This window comes from Mobula birostris, chromosome 24 (assembly GCF_030028105.1).
Source record: "Mobula birostris isolate sMobBir1 chromosome 24, sMobBir1.hap1, whole genome shotgun sequence".
NCBI classification, from domain to species: Eukaryota; Metazoa; Chordata; class Chondrichthyes; order Myliobatiformes; family Myliobatidae; genus Mobula; species Mobula birostris.
In genome coordinates, this window is record NC_092393.1 from 58,144,085 (window position 1) to 58,159,330 (window position 15,246).

General features: G+C 41.5%; 1 protein-coding gene across 6 annotated transcripts in view; it reads left to right on the forward strand.

Annotated features, from left to right (window-relative positions):
* Positions 1-15,246, forward strand: part of cep112 (centrosomal protein 112) — a 546,977-nt gene that overhangs the window by 169,511 nt on the left and 362,220 nt on the right. For all 6 annotated transcript variants that reach the window (XM_072242065.1, XM_072242069.1, XM_072242070.1 and 3 more), the window contains 2 exons: positions 6,995-7,113; positions 11,879-12,022. In XM_072242065.1, the coding sequence (XP_072098166.1) occupies positions 6,995-7,113; positions 11,879-12,022 (263 nt within the window). The remainder of the gene's footprint in view (positions 1-6,994; positions 7,114-11,878; positions 12,023-15,246) is intronic.

Genomic DNA, 15,246 nt, shown 5'->3' on the forward strand with positions numbered 1-15,246 from the left:
TAGATTTATTTGTGTCCTGCACAATTGGAAATATCGCTATTTCTGACCATGCAGCAGTATATTTAAGTATTAAGCCCAAAGATAATTCAGCACAACCTAGACATAGAAGGCTGAACTCTTTTATTCTAAAAGATAATAAATTTATAGACTACTTTACTTCTGAATTCAAAACTTTTCCTATCTATTAATTCCAAATCAGCTAGTAGTCCATTGATGCTCTGGGAAACCGCTAAGGCCTATGCAAGGGGATTAATTATCTCCTACTCTGCTAGTAAGAAGTGACAAGCTGCAGAACAGTAGCGCCTAGTGGAAACGAGGCTTGCAGCAGCTGAAAAGGATTATATTAATAAGCCTACTGCAGCCAAGTTACAGAATATCATAGCCCTATGCTGTACACTAAACTCTTTACTTGCACAAGCAGCCAAAAGAAAATTGAATGAGGAAGAATATTCATTTTGATCAAGGGCAGCCCTGCTGGCTGCCCCTCAGAATACTAAAATTATCCGACCTAATACTATTAGTGAGAATCTCAGCCGAAGGGTCATTATACAGAACTTTCACCCACTTAATAAAATTATTGCCCAAACCAAATCATTGTAAAGTGAAAAAAAGATACAGCCATTTGACACGATCAAAGGCCTTTTCTGCATCTAAGGAAACTACCAAGCCATCCACTGCCTGTTGCTGACATGCCTGAATCACATTAAGTAATGTTCTGATATTGTTAGGTGATCGGCCTTTTACAAAACCCACTTGATCCTCTTTTATGATAAAAGGTAACACAGTTTCTAATCGCAACGCTAAGGTTTTAGATAAGATTTTAAGGACAACAAGCAAAATGCCCTCTTATTAATTTGCTTTTTCTCAATAAGATGAAACTAGTTAAGGAGTATTGTCGCAATCCAATAACAATTAATGCAGTCAGGGCTTGGAGGGCGGTGCGAAAAATTGAGGGCAACGCAGCAAAAATATCACCATTCACTCCAATAACCGGCAGTCCAGATTTTCAGCCTGGCATACTGGTTTCTGGATTTAAACTTTGTAAGGGTATTTTCCATCTAGGAAATTTGTTTGATGAAGGAACAATGATGTCTTTTAGTCAAATAGTACAGATATTTAACATACCCAACAAGGATCTTTTTTGCTTCTTTCAGGTAAGAGATTATATACAGAAAAAAAATCATTCTTAACTGATTTCTGTAGTTCTGACATAGAAAAGAAGGTGTTTCATTCTAGGGGTGAAGTCTCCATTAGTACTTTTTACAGCATCCTGAAGGAATGTTCTTGTGGAGAGGCTGAGCAGCTGGGAAGGGTCTGGGAGGAAGAGCTGGAAGTAGAAATTACAGCTGAAACATGGGAAGACATCTGTGATAATGCAAAGAAAATTTCAGTTTGTAATAGAACTAAAGCATTGCAACCCAAAGTTCTGCATAGAGCCCATCTGACTCCAGATCGTCTCTCGAAATTTAAGATGGGGGCTTCTGCAATGTGTTCTAAATGTAAAGTAAATACTGGAACGTGCACAAAACGCTGGAGGAACTCAGCAGGTCAGACAGCATCCGTGGAAACAAACTGTCAACATTTCGGGCCAAGACCCTTCGTCAGGACTGAAGAGGGAGAGGGCAGGGGCCCTATAAAGAAGGTTGGAGGAGGGTGGTAAGGAGAAGGTTGGTAGGTTCCAGGTGAAAAACCATTAAGGGGAAAGATAAAGGGGTGAGGGAGGGGATAGGCAGAAAAGGTGAAGAAGGAATAGAGGAAAGCACAATGGGTAGTAGAATGAGCCGGAACCATGAGGGAGGTGATAGGCAAATGGGATAGGGGAAGGGAGGGGGAGGGAATTACCAGAAGTTGGAGAATTCAATGTTCATGCCAAGGGACTGGAGACTACCCAGACGGCATATGAGGTGTTGCTCCTCGAACCTGAGTTTGGCCTCATCATGGCAGTAGGGGAGGCCATGTATGGACATATCCGAATAGGAATGTGAAGCAGAGTTGAAGTGGGTGGCAACCGTGAGATCCTGACTGTTGTGACGGACGGAGCAGAGGTGCTCGATGAAGCGGTCCTCCAGTATGCGTCCGGTCTCACAGATGTAGAGGAGGCAGCACCGGATGCAATGGATGACCCCCAACAGACTCACAAGTGAAGTGTTGCCTCACCTGGAAGGACTGTTTGGAGCCCTGAATGGTGGTGAGAGGTGGTGTAGGGACAGGTGTAGCACTTACACTTGCAGGGATAAGTGGTGTGTGAGAGATCCGTGGGGAGGGACTTGTGGGCCAGAGAGTCGCGGAGGGAATGATCCCTGTGAAAAGCGGAGAGGGGTAGAGATGGAAAGATGTGCTTAGTTGTAGGGTCCTGTTGAAGGTGGTGGAAGTCTCCGTGTCCGCCACATCTGCTCCCAGGATGAGGTGTTCTGTACCAGGACATCTCAAATGTCCTCTTTCTTTAAGGATCGTGGTTTTCCTTCTGCCATCATCACCTGCATCTCCTCCATTTCCCACTCTTCAGCCCTCACCCCATCCTCCCGTCACCACAACAGGGATAGAGTTCCCCTTGTCCTCACCTACCACCCCACCAGCCTCCAGATCCAGCACATTATCCTCCGCAACTTCCACCACCTTTAACAGGACCCCACCACTAAACACATCTTTCCCTCTCTACCCCTCTCTGCTTTCCACAGGGATCGTTCCCTCCGTGACTCCCTGTCCCTACATCACCTCCCTCACCACATTCAAGGCTCCAAGCAGTCCTTCCAGATGAGACAACACTTCACTTGTGAGTTGTTGGGTTCGTCTATTGTATCCGGTGCCCCCGGTGCTGCCTCCTCTACATCGGCGAGACCCGACACAGATTGGGGGACCGTTTTGTTGAGCTTCATCTGCCACAACAGACAGGATCTCCTGGTTGCCACCCACTTCAACTCTGCTTCACGTCCATACATGGCCTCCTCTACTGCCATGATGAGGCCAAACTCAGTTTGGAGAAGCAACACCTCATATACCGTCTGGGTAGTCTCCAGCCCCTTGGCATGAACATTGAATTCTCCAACTTCTGGTAATTCCTTCTCCCTCCCTTCCCCCATCCCAGTTTCACTCTGCCCCCTCCTCCAGCTGCCTATCACCTCATTGTTCTCCCTCCTACTACCCATTGTGATTTCCCCTATTCCTTTTTCACCTTTTCTGCCTATCCCCTCCTTGCCTCCCCTCCCCCACCCCTTTACCTTTCCCCTTAGTGGTTTTTCACCTAGAACCTACCAGCCTGCTCCTGCCCTCCACCTTCTTTATAGGGCCCCTGCCCCCTCTCTCCTCAGTCCTGACGAAGGGTCTCGGCCAGAAATGTTGACTGTTTGTTTCCACGGATGCTGCCCGACCTGCTGAGTTCCTCCAGCATTTTGTGCGTGTTGCTTTGACCCCAGCATCTGCAGAATATTTTGTGAAGTAAATACTGGAACTTTCACCTACTGTTTTTGGACTTGTCCCAAACTTCAGGCATACTGGAGTGATATTTTGGGTGAAATGGATAAGAATCTGAAGATGGAGTTTGAACTGGACCCAGTGTCTTTTCTCTTAGGCTTACCCAGCAGTCGTATTATTAATGCACATCAGAAAAAACTTTTTAACATCCTGACTTTTTGTGCGAGAAGAACATTTTACTTTGTAGGATATCTGATAAGGCCCCTGGACTTTTTGGTTGGCGTAAATTAATCATGGAATGCATTCCTTTGGACTTTTTGACATGTATGGTACACTCAAAAACAAATAGTTTTCATAAAACATGGCAACCTTTTCTGCAGTATGTAGGTGTAAACCTGTGTGCTATACTAATAACAGCTTTTGTATAGGATTTTGGGGTGATGTCTATACTTTGATGGAAGTGTTCTGATAGCTGATATCTGTGAGGGGAAGAAATGTAAATGTATCTGGAAATTGAAAGTTTTGCTATGCTGAGCAAAAAATAAATAAATAAATGACTTTTAAAAAGTAGTTGTGGTGGTGGGGTTGGTTAGTGAATGGAGGTGGCGAGGTGCTGACCAGCCTTAGTGCTTGGAACAAGTAACTGTTTTTGAGTCTAATACTCCTAGCTTGGCTGCTGCATAGATTCCTCCTTGATGGGCATGAGACAAACAGTCCATGAGCAGGGTGGATGTGATCCTCATTATGCTATTGGCTGTCATTTTGGGAAGCCAAGTCCCAGTGTGAAAATAAATGTCAAGGAATAACAGTAGTTTTCCCATCTACGTCAGTGGTCAGTCAGAATCAGGTTTAATATCACTGGTATATGTCATGAAATTTATTGTCTTTGAAGCAGCAGTAAAGTGCAATACATAATAATAGAAAAAAACATGAATTACAGTAAATATATATGATAATTCTTAAATAAGTAAATAGAAATTACTTATTTAAATAGAAATTTAAAAAATAATAATGAGGTAGTGTTCATGGGTTCAATACCCATTCAGAAATTGGATAGCAGAGGGGAAGAAGCTGTTCCTGAATTTTTAAGTGTGTGCCTTCATGATTCTATACCCTCTTTCCTGATGGTAGCAATGAGAACAAGGCACGACCTGAGTGATACGGCTCCTTAATGATGGATGCCGCCTTTTGGTGGCATCGCTCCTTGAAGATGTCCTGGATAATACAGAGGCTAGTATACAGCTGACTAACTTTGCAGCTTATTTCAATCCTGTGCAGTAGCCACCCTCCACCCCTAGGGTGATGCAGCCAATTAGAATTATCTCCATGGTACATCTGTGGAAATATTGTGTCTTTTGTGGTATACCAATTCTCCTCAAACTCCTAATGAAATATAGCTGCTGTTCTTTATAGGTGCATCGATATGTTGTGTCCAGGATAGGTCCTCAGAGATATTGACACTCTGGAACTTGAAATTGCTCACTCTTTCCACTTATGATCCCTCTATAAGGACTCGTGGGTGTTCCCTCATCTTACCCTTTCTGAAGTCCACAATCAGTTCTTTTGTCTCTCTAACATTGAGTTTGGCACTACTCTACTTGATGATATATCTTGCTCCTGTACGCCCTCTCGTTGCCATCTGAAATTCCTACAACAATAGTTGTATCATCAGCAAATTTATAGATACCATTTGAGCTATGCCTAACCACATGGTTATGGATGTAGAGAGAGTAGAGTAGTGGGCTAAACACACATCCCTGAGGTTTGCCAGTGTTGATTGTCAGTGAGCTGCAGGTGTTATTTCTGATCTGCACAGATTGTGGTCATCCAGTTAGAAAGTTGAGGATCTAGTTATAGCAGGAGCTACAGAGGCCCAGGTTCTGAAGCTTTTCAATCAGAACTGCAGGAATGATTGTGTGAAGCACTGAGCTGTAGCCAATAAACAGCATCCTGACGTAGATATTTGTATTGTCCAGGTGATCCAAGGCTACATGAAGACCCAATGAGATCGCATCTGCCATAGACCTGTGGTGGCAATAGGCAAATTGGAGTGGGTCCAAGTCTTTCTTCAGACAGGACCTTTCACTCAAAACACTCCACCACCATAGATAGTTGTTAAGGCACTTCACCCTGCTCCTCTTAGCACTGATATAATTGTTGCCCTTTTGAAGCATGTGAGAGCTTCTGACTAGAGCAACGAGAGATTGAAGATTCTTTGATCACTCCAGCCAATTGGTTGGCACGGGTTTTCAGAACCCTACCAAGTATTCCGTCAGTGTCTGTCGCATCATGTTCCACAGTTCATTTATTTTAAAAGAGCTGCAATGCTGCTCTAACCTGAGCCCGAGGACTTGCAGGTTTTTTTGTCCACAATTCTCTGCAGTTTTTTGTGGCCACAGGCAGAGCAGTTGCCATACCAAGTCGTGGTGCATGCAAATAGGATGTGTTCTACAATGCATCGATAAAATTTAGTAAGGGTTGACAGGAGTATGCTGAATTTCTTTAGCCTCCTAAGGAAGCAGAGGTGTTGATGAGCTTTCTTGGTCGTGACCTCTTCATGATGGAACCAGGACAGGGTATTAATGGTGTTCACTCTAAGGAATTTGAGGCTGTCAACCTCAGCACTGTTTTTGTCCTGCCAAAGGATTTCGGCCTGAAACGTTAACTGTATTGTTTTTCCATATATGCTACCTGGCCAGCTGAGTTCCTCCGGCATTTTGTGTGAGTTGCTCGGATTTCCAGCATCTGCTGATTTTCTCTTGTTTGCTGCAGATTTCTGTTGGTAGTAGGCGCATTGCAGTGGTTAAGGCTGAAAGGGATGAATTTGCTTTTAAGTAACCTGAAGCAGTGTGGGAATTAATATTAAATGATCTAATCAAAAAGTTCAGACAGGGGTTATCTGGCCAGACAGAAATATACAAATCCCACAGTTAGTAACATTTCCCTTTCCTTAAAAATCCAGAAGAACTTTGTGCTCTCTTAGGTGATGCACTTTACTCCAGGTTCAGTTGACAATGAGGAGATTGTGTATTCTAAACCTAATATCATTTACTTCCACTCTTGTTTACTGCAGCTTAGCTGAATCTTAGATCAATTACAACTAAATTATTTCAAGAAATTGAATAGATTGGCAACTGGCCAAGCTGTTGGGTTCACAACAATCAGCAGGAAAGGATCTGCTTTCCTTCTCCTCGTACCGAGGAAATTTTTGATTGTGATGTTGGTAACCTGTTATTAGATTGCAAATTTAATATTTATGAAGTGGGAATTTATTTGTAGAGGTGATAAGCATAACAGGTATATAAATTTTGATCTCTTTTACCTTTTTTGGAACTGAATTATAACTTGTAATATGACTAGACCTGACATAAGAAACAATAGCTAGCTGGCTGCTCTGGGTTTCGAGTAAGGTTTCACCAGACAGTAGTGTAAAATGAGTCCAACTGAAAACCTGTACAGACACTACTACCAAGGAGCTATAACCATGACAGTCAATTTTTTAATGTTAATTTTTCCTTATGTTTTAATGTTATTCTATTCTGATTCCTGTTGCTCAATTATTTATTCATGTATATTTTGGCAGTTCAGACCTTGGTTCGTGAATCACAGGTTATACGGGAAAGTAAAGAGAACCAGATTGCTGAGTTAAAGAAGATGGCAGGGCAGAGTGCAGATACTTTGAAAAATGACTGGGAGCGAAAGGTAAGAGGCATGGATCATTTGAGCTTTACATGCACTGTTCTAAATGCATGAGTAAAATTATGTATTTTTTAAATATTTTAACTATAAGTAAAAGTTTCCTGGATCTGAGATAATTGTGGGAAATAGGTCCTAGGGTGTGAGTAATGGATAGATGGGAGAGGGTAAGAGATGATGTTAGAGAGAAACCATGTAGCAAGTAAAGCTTATGGTAATTTTCAACCATGTTACCTGATACTCTACAACCATCAGTCTCCAGAATCGGCTTGAATAACTTCAATCTCCAAAACTCTGAACTGATTCCACAACCTTTGCACTCACTTTCAAGGAGTTTGCAATTCATGTTCTCAGTACATACCTTTTGTTTGCAAGATTTATTTTCTTTTTTGCATTGTTATTGTTCAGTCTTTGTTTATGTCTATTTTTTCATAAATTATATTGTATTTCTCTATTTTCCTGTAAATGCCTGCAAGGAAATGAATCTCGAGGTAGTATATGGTGATATATACATAATTTTATAATAAATGTACTTTGACTGTGGTTTTAAGGTCTTTAGGATATCTGGCGAGTTGTTTGTTATTCTATAAACATAACGGGAGTTTTTAACTGTAATTTCACTAATCATATCTAAAATAAACTAACTGCTTTATCCCTCTGGGTTTTTTGGGGTATTCAGTTATGAAAGTTGGAGATGTTGAAAAATTGCAAGTCCTCAGTTGATGGCTAAGTGGTAGGTAGTTTGTGGTCCACAGGGTTTTGAGCAAACTAATGCTAAATGGGAGAACATTACAAAAGGTTGAAAGAGCAGTATAGTCTGGTTCAACTTGAAGCTTCCTGGGAAGAAATTAATTGAGACAAGTGTGTTTATTGGAAAAGGTTGTGATGCATTGAAGCCTGGATATCGGGGAAGAAGTTGGCACTGCATAGGTAATGAAGGGGTGTTAACTCTGATTTGGAAGGTTTGTTCTTTGATATTTATGCACCAGCTGTATCAGTAAATTGTTCCCTTGTACAATAAGACTACAGTCTTTGAGCTGTGCTTTTCACTTCAGATGTAATTTCCTCCCTTTCACCATTTGTATCTGAGAATAATTCCACAATGTCAAGAAGTCTTTGACAGATTTCAAGGCAGTGATAATAGGTATAAAAGGAAGACTTTGCAGCAGATGGCTATGACTGAAGAGGAAGGAGATGACAATTTTAAAGGCTTTGGGGATGGAGAGATGAAAATAGTGTGGCTGTTTGCAAGAACCAAGGAGTTAAGCGTGGAAATCAGCTGAAAATTCTGATGCTAGAAATGTAAAATAAAATCTGAAAATGCAGGAAATAACTCAGAAGTTCAGGGAGTATCTATGGGAATAGAAATGGTGGATTTCAGTGGATGTGATCTACATGGATTTTAGTAAGGCATTTGACAAGGTTGCACATGGTAGGCTTATTCAGAAAGTCAGAAGGCATGGGATCCAGGGAAGTTTGGCCAGGTGGATTCAGAATTGGCTTGCCTGCAGAAGGCAGAGGGTCGTGGTGGAGGGAGTACATTCGGATTGGAGGGTTGTGACTAGTGGTGTCCCACAAGGATCGGTTCTGGGACCTCTACTTTTTGTGCTTTTTATTAATGACCTGGAAGTGGGGGTAGAAGAGTGGGTTGGCAAGTTTGCAGATGACACAAAGGTTGGTGGTGTTGTAGGTAGTGTAGAGGATTGTCAAAGATTGCAGAGAGACATTGATAGGATGCAGAAGTGGGCTGAGAAGTGACAGATGGAGTACAACCCGGAGAAGTGTGAGGTGGTACACTTTGGATGGACAAACTCCAAGGTAGAGTACAAAGTAAGTGGCAAGATACTTGGTAGTGTGGAGGAGCAGAGGGATCTGGGGGTACATGTCCACAGATCCCTGAAAGTTGCCTGACAGGTAGATAGGGTAGTTAAAAAAGCTTATGGGATGTTAACTTTCATAAGTCAAGGGATAGAGTTTAAGAGTTGTGAGGTAATGATGCAGCTCTATAAAACTCTGGTTAGGCCACACTTGGAGTACTGTGTCCAGTTCTGGTCACCTCACTATAGGAAGGATGTGGAACCATTGGAAAGGGTACAGAGGAGATTACCAAGATGCTGCCTGGTTTAGAGAGTATGGATTATGATCCGAGATTAATGGAGCTATAGCTTTACTCTTTGGAGAGAAGGAGGATGAGAGGAGACATGACAGAGGTGTACATGATAATAAGGGAAATAGATAGAGTGGATAGCCACTGGCTCTTCCCCAGGGCACCACTGCTCAATACAAGAGGACATGGCTTTAAGATAAGGAGTGGGAAGTTCAAGGGGAATATTAGACAAGGTTTTTTACTCAGAGAGTGGTTGGTGCGTGGAGTGTACTGCCTGAGTCAGTGGTGGAGGCAGATACACTAGTGAAGTTTAAGAGACTACTAGACAGGTATATGGAGGAATTTAAGCTGGGGGGGTTATATGAGAGGCAGGGTTTGAGGGTCGGCACAACATTGTGGGCCGAAGGGCCTGTACTGTGCTGTACTATTCTATGTTCTATGTTTTATTAACTCTGTTAGAACTGAGAAAGTGGGTGGATGAGAGGGGAGTTTTGAGGGTGATAGCATCACCTGAGAAGAGATAACTACTTACAAAATCAGTATGTGGGTTAAGGGAATGTGCGGGTGGGGAAGTTGGTGATCAGCATTTCATTGGGAATGACATCTGAAGTATGACTAACAGGAAGAAAGATGTAAGGGAGCTCTGAAAAACTTGGATTTAAGACTAGTTTGTGGCATGGTAGCTTAGCAGCTAGCATAATTCTATTACAGTGTCAGCAATCAGAGATAGGGGTTCAATTTCCTCTGCTGTCTATAGGGAGTTTGTATGTTTTTCTTCGGACTGCATGGGCTTCTTGCAGGTGTTCTGGTTTCTTCCCATATTCCAAAGGCATACAGGTTAGGGTTAGTAAATTGTGGGCATGCTATGTTGGCCAGAAGCATTGATGACACTTGCGGGCTGCCCCTAGCACATTCTTGGACTGTGTTGGTCGATGATGCAAGCGACGCATTTCACTGTATTTTTCGATGTATATGTGACAAAGAAGCTAATCTTTGTAATTTATTTTGAGCTCCTCTTTGTGTAGGGTGGACAGAAGAGAGATTTATATATAAAAAAAACTAGCAGTTAGCTTTGTTCTTCTGATTAGTCCTGGGAGATGTAACATAAAACTTTAATCATCCCTTATCCAATTGCTTGGAGTTTTTGATTGTTTGGCATCCAGTGCACTCATTAAGTCTGGAGTGTGAGTTGAGAGCCTGAACAATCAGCCAAGAACGTGGCTAGCACTGGTACTGGGGGGGGGGGGGGGGTCAGAACTGAGGACAACTTTGTAACCAGAGCTGGGATCTGTAGTGTGTGTGTAGGTATGTTTCACACGTATATAAAGTGAAATTTATTGAGTTCTCTGAAAAAACTTACTAGAATTCTTTGTGACATAAAATATGTGAAATAAAAGTGTATTGGAATATTATTAGGGAGAGGGAATAGCATCCAATAGCCCAGAAAATCTGTTAATCTGATATCTCTAAACTCCTGGGCATGCCAGATTACTGGAGTTGTACCTGGCAATGATGATTTGTATGCTGCAGGTCTAGGCTCCTTAAGCCTGAAGGATAGAAGTCAAAGCTGTACCACAAGATAGAGATAAGGCTTTACAGAGGACACAGGCATCAAAGATGGTGTTGGTGAAAGGGTTTCTGTTCCTTAGATTTTGTATTCATTAGCTCATTGAAGAAGAGACTTGATTTGCCACCCGTGTACAATGAGACAGTGTCACAGGAGTGTAAACAGTAGGAATGCTGGTTTGGAGCAGGTTGCTTTGAACAGCGAAGGTTTCACCACCAAAATCACAACTTCTGTACTTCATACTTTAAGTTAAAAGGAGAATTGAAAACATCTTAATATTGACTTTGAGTATATAAATTGGCTAGTGCTTTTCTTATGGAGCAACATGGTGAGCCATTGGATTCCCAAGCATCCCACAGTTGAGCTAAGGTACGAAAGAAATCCAATGCTGTTTCTATTTTACACTTTCTATCTACCACTTCTGTTAAAATTTTATTTCTTCATTTAATGTTTGTCAGATTATATTTCCTTGGTTACTCCTGTTCCTTAAATATTGACGCCTTCAGTGTCCATTGTAGGATAGAGATTAGGTTGTATTGTAATCATAGTGTGTTCTCCTGATTCCCAGAGAACAAACTGCTCAATATTGCTTTGAGATAGGCCCCCATTTGTAAATAAATATGCAGGCTAATTTTGTATGTATTACAAATAAAAGAAATGTGTTTCTTTACATTCTCTGATTTCTCCTGTTTCTTTCTATAATACCCAGCAACAAGGCATTCAAAACATGCATGCACACATGTATGCTTTCCCTCAGTTTTGGAACATAGTGATGCTTAATTATAATTTTTTAGTGTTTTCTGCATTTCCATAAAGAGTGCTGATGGAAATATTGGTACGTAAGTGTAATCATTGTTAACTTCGAAGAAGTATTCAGAGGGTGCAGCTGAACTCAGTATCTAGCAAGTTTCACCAGACTTGTAAAACTCAACTTAAATGCTTCATCATGTTGTTGGAAGGTCACTGACGTGTTGAGATCTGTCTGTGTGGTCACGTCTGTCATCAGCTTACTCTGTCAAATATCCTTGTCTGCTTTCAGAACTTAACTGTCCATTTACTGAATGTTATAAATAAATGTCTTTCTTATTTAAATGTAGTTACACAATGTTGTGGCTGAACTGGAGCAAGAGAAGTTTCAGCTGCAGAAGAAACACACGGAGAATATTCAGGAACTTCTCAATGATACCAACACACGCCTCAATAAAATGGAGACAGAATATGCTGCTCAGTCAAAGGCCACTGTAAGTGTCCAGCCTTTTATTATCTTGATCAAATTATTAATACTTGTTGAATTGTAGTGCTGTGTAAAACCCTTGCCAGGATTAAATTGTCACAATTTGCTGCTTTATGAAGTTTTCAAGCTTTGCTGAACACCATAAATTTCATTGAGATTTGACACTGGCATTGTAGCGTAGAGAACTTCAATTACAGCACAGTACTGTAGTGGTTAGCACAACACTTTACAGTACAGGTCATCTGGATTCAAGTCCCTACGCTGCCTATAAGGAGCTTGTATGTTCTCCCCGTGACCATAGCCTACTTCAGCCACCCAAGGAAGAAAGTGTCAGAGGCGGTGCATGGCCCAATAAATGGTCGAAATGATTGGTTTGGACATTTTTATTGGTGATCGCAAGACCCTCTGGACATTGGTAATGTAGATTACTGTGAGTCCTATTCATTAGTTCATTAATGAGACCAACAGCATGGAGCTGCATTACCTTGGTTGTTGTGCGGATAAAGCCTTCATGCCTCTGGGTAGCCTGTTGTGGCTGCAGAGAGGGAGACACCAGAACTGGCTGTGTGCCGCTGGATTCCTTACTGGGTTGGTGGGGGGGGAGGGTTGCCCCTCCAGTCAGGCTGCCCTCCAGTGTTCACTTGGTGGGAAACAAGTTGAATTGCATTCATCTGCAGCTGTGCTTGATTAAGACGAGGAACTGCTGTGGACTTGTTCTTGCAGGAACGTAGCCTCAGAACAACATCCATGCACCATCAATCTTAGGCCATTAACTCAGGGATATGGGCTATCTTATTTTTTTAAAATATTTTTGTAGTTATGTTTTTCTGCTATCAGAATTGTATGTGCTGTGTGTGACTCTTGGTACTGTGTTCTGTATCTTGGCCCCAAAGGAACACTGTTTCATTTGGTTGTATTCCTGTGTATGGTTGAATGATAATTAAAATTGAACTTGAACTTAAAATATGCTATCCTATCAAACCTCTATTACCTCCTCAAAAAATCCATTCAGGTCAGATACCATCTTATTTCAGAAATCCATGCGGACAATACACATCCTCACACCTAGGGTCTTTCAATATATAACAATTTATAAGAAATACTTAAAATTTATAAGGAATATTCATGGACTATTTGAGTTAAATTTACCACCCAAATAAATAAGTGGAAGATGCAGCCATATTTCTCTTGATCACGAAGTTTGATGCACTAACTTGTATATGTAGCAAAGAGCACTGGGAGAAGACTTTCATGTCAATACGTGTAAAAAAAGTTAGAAATAGGCACAAAGAACAGAATGCCTGGGACCACAATCTGTACTTAGGAGGAAGATGTTTGCATATAAATGAATATAGGAAAGTGGGGGGGGGGTCTCAATTTTTGCTGAGGAATTTGAAAACACCCTTTATTTGGGGTATTGTTGCCAATATTAAATACTGATCATTGAGGGGAGAATGTGCTTGAATGAAAAGCTTGACTGAAACAAAGCTCTGTTATATCATTCACATACTAAATTGGGAGTTTAGGTAGAGAAATGGAAGAGCTGGAATTATACCAATACGTGATTTGCTAAGTGTTTCAAGTTTTGTATTTATTCATTACTTTCATGGAATGTGTGGTTAAACGGTAATAGTCTGCCCTTCTGATGTGTTGCTGAAAGTGAGATTTCAGCTGTTCACCTCTGCATAACTGAAGTCTAGCGTCCCTGACACACAACATTTGAGTAGCTCATCAAAGTGCAGTAAGTTTAAATGAAATCTCTCCTCATCTGACATGATGACTTTATGGTAAAATCATTGTAGTCACTTGCTTTGTTAAACGATTTTTGCTCTTTCATAAATCAATTAAGACATGCTGTATGATCACCACTGTTAGATCTGCCATGGAGCAGTATACCTGTATAATTTATATGTAGTTTAAATTATTTTGTTGGTTTGAATGATCAAACCATGACTTTTGATTTCTTTTTTTCTGGACACTTTGAGAAGTGGAAGTTGATTAGACCAGAGACTGGCAAATGGAAACTTTGTGGCATCACTTGAAGAGCAGAGCCCTGGATGAAAAATTAGCATGCAGCACTTGTCATATCTTACTTAAAATAAGCAATGGATTAAACATTTCCTGTCAGCAGGCCTGATTTCTAGAGCCATCAAAAGCAGACAGATTCCACTGTGATGCTCAGGATTTAATAATTAAACACTGCAGAGTTCAACAAATGCTTTAAGATGAAAGAACATGTAGTCACTGAAAACTAGATTGTTTGTCCGTTCTGACTGCCCCTCATGAAAGAGTATCTAAGTTGTCAATGTGTGTGTGAATAGAATGGAATTAAAGGAAAGCTGTCGTTTATTTCAGCTTCCGTGTGAAATTCTCTCAATGGACAGAGACTGTTCACTGTACCTCTATGTTGCCATGCCCTGTAACAGATCATCCCAGAGTTTCTGTGATATATTTATTGTACAAGACACATTAAACATGTCCGCCTGCTATTCTAACAGAGCTATTAAAGATAGTAGACAAAGGGACAGGATACAAGCACATAGAAGAATATTGTACAAGCCAACTTGAATGTCCAATTTTCACTGTGCAATTTTACTCCCTGATTAGCCATTATGAGATAAGTGTGGTTTAGCTGTTTTCACAGATTTTTTTCTTCGTTTTAAATAATTTGTCACTTCCATCTTTAATTCCTTTCTGAGAGCTGGCAGTTATAATGGACTTCTGATTGCTCTTTTGTTAACTGTTCATACTCTTGTATAATGAACTTCAGATCATTCGGGAGGCAGGGGCAGAAATAGAGAGGAGTTACAGGGAGATGGTCACCCCTAAGGGTCAGGAGACAGGTAGCTGGGTGACTGTCAGGGGAGGGAAGAGGAATAGACAGAATGAGCATAGCACCCCTGTGGCCGTTCCCACCAATAATAAGTACATCGTTTTGGATACTGTTGATGGGGGCGACCTACCAGAGGCAAGTTGCAGTGATTGCGTCTCTGGCACCAAGATGGGACCCTCAACTCAGAAGGGAAGGAGGGAAAGGAGGAGAGCAGTAGTGATAGGGGATTCGATAGTTAGGGGGACAGGTAAGTGGTTCTGTAGAAGAGATCGAGAATCCCGGATGGTCTGTTGCCTCCTGGTGCCAAGGTCGGCGATATCTCGGATCGTGTTCTCGGTATTCTCAAGAGGGAGGGTGAGCAGCCGGATGTCGTGGTCCATGCAGGGACCGATGACGTG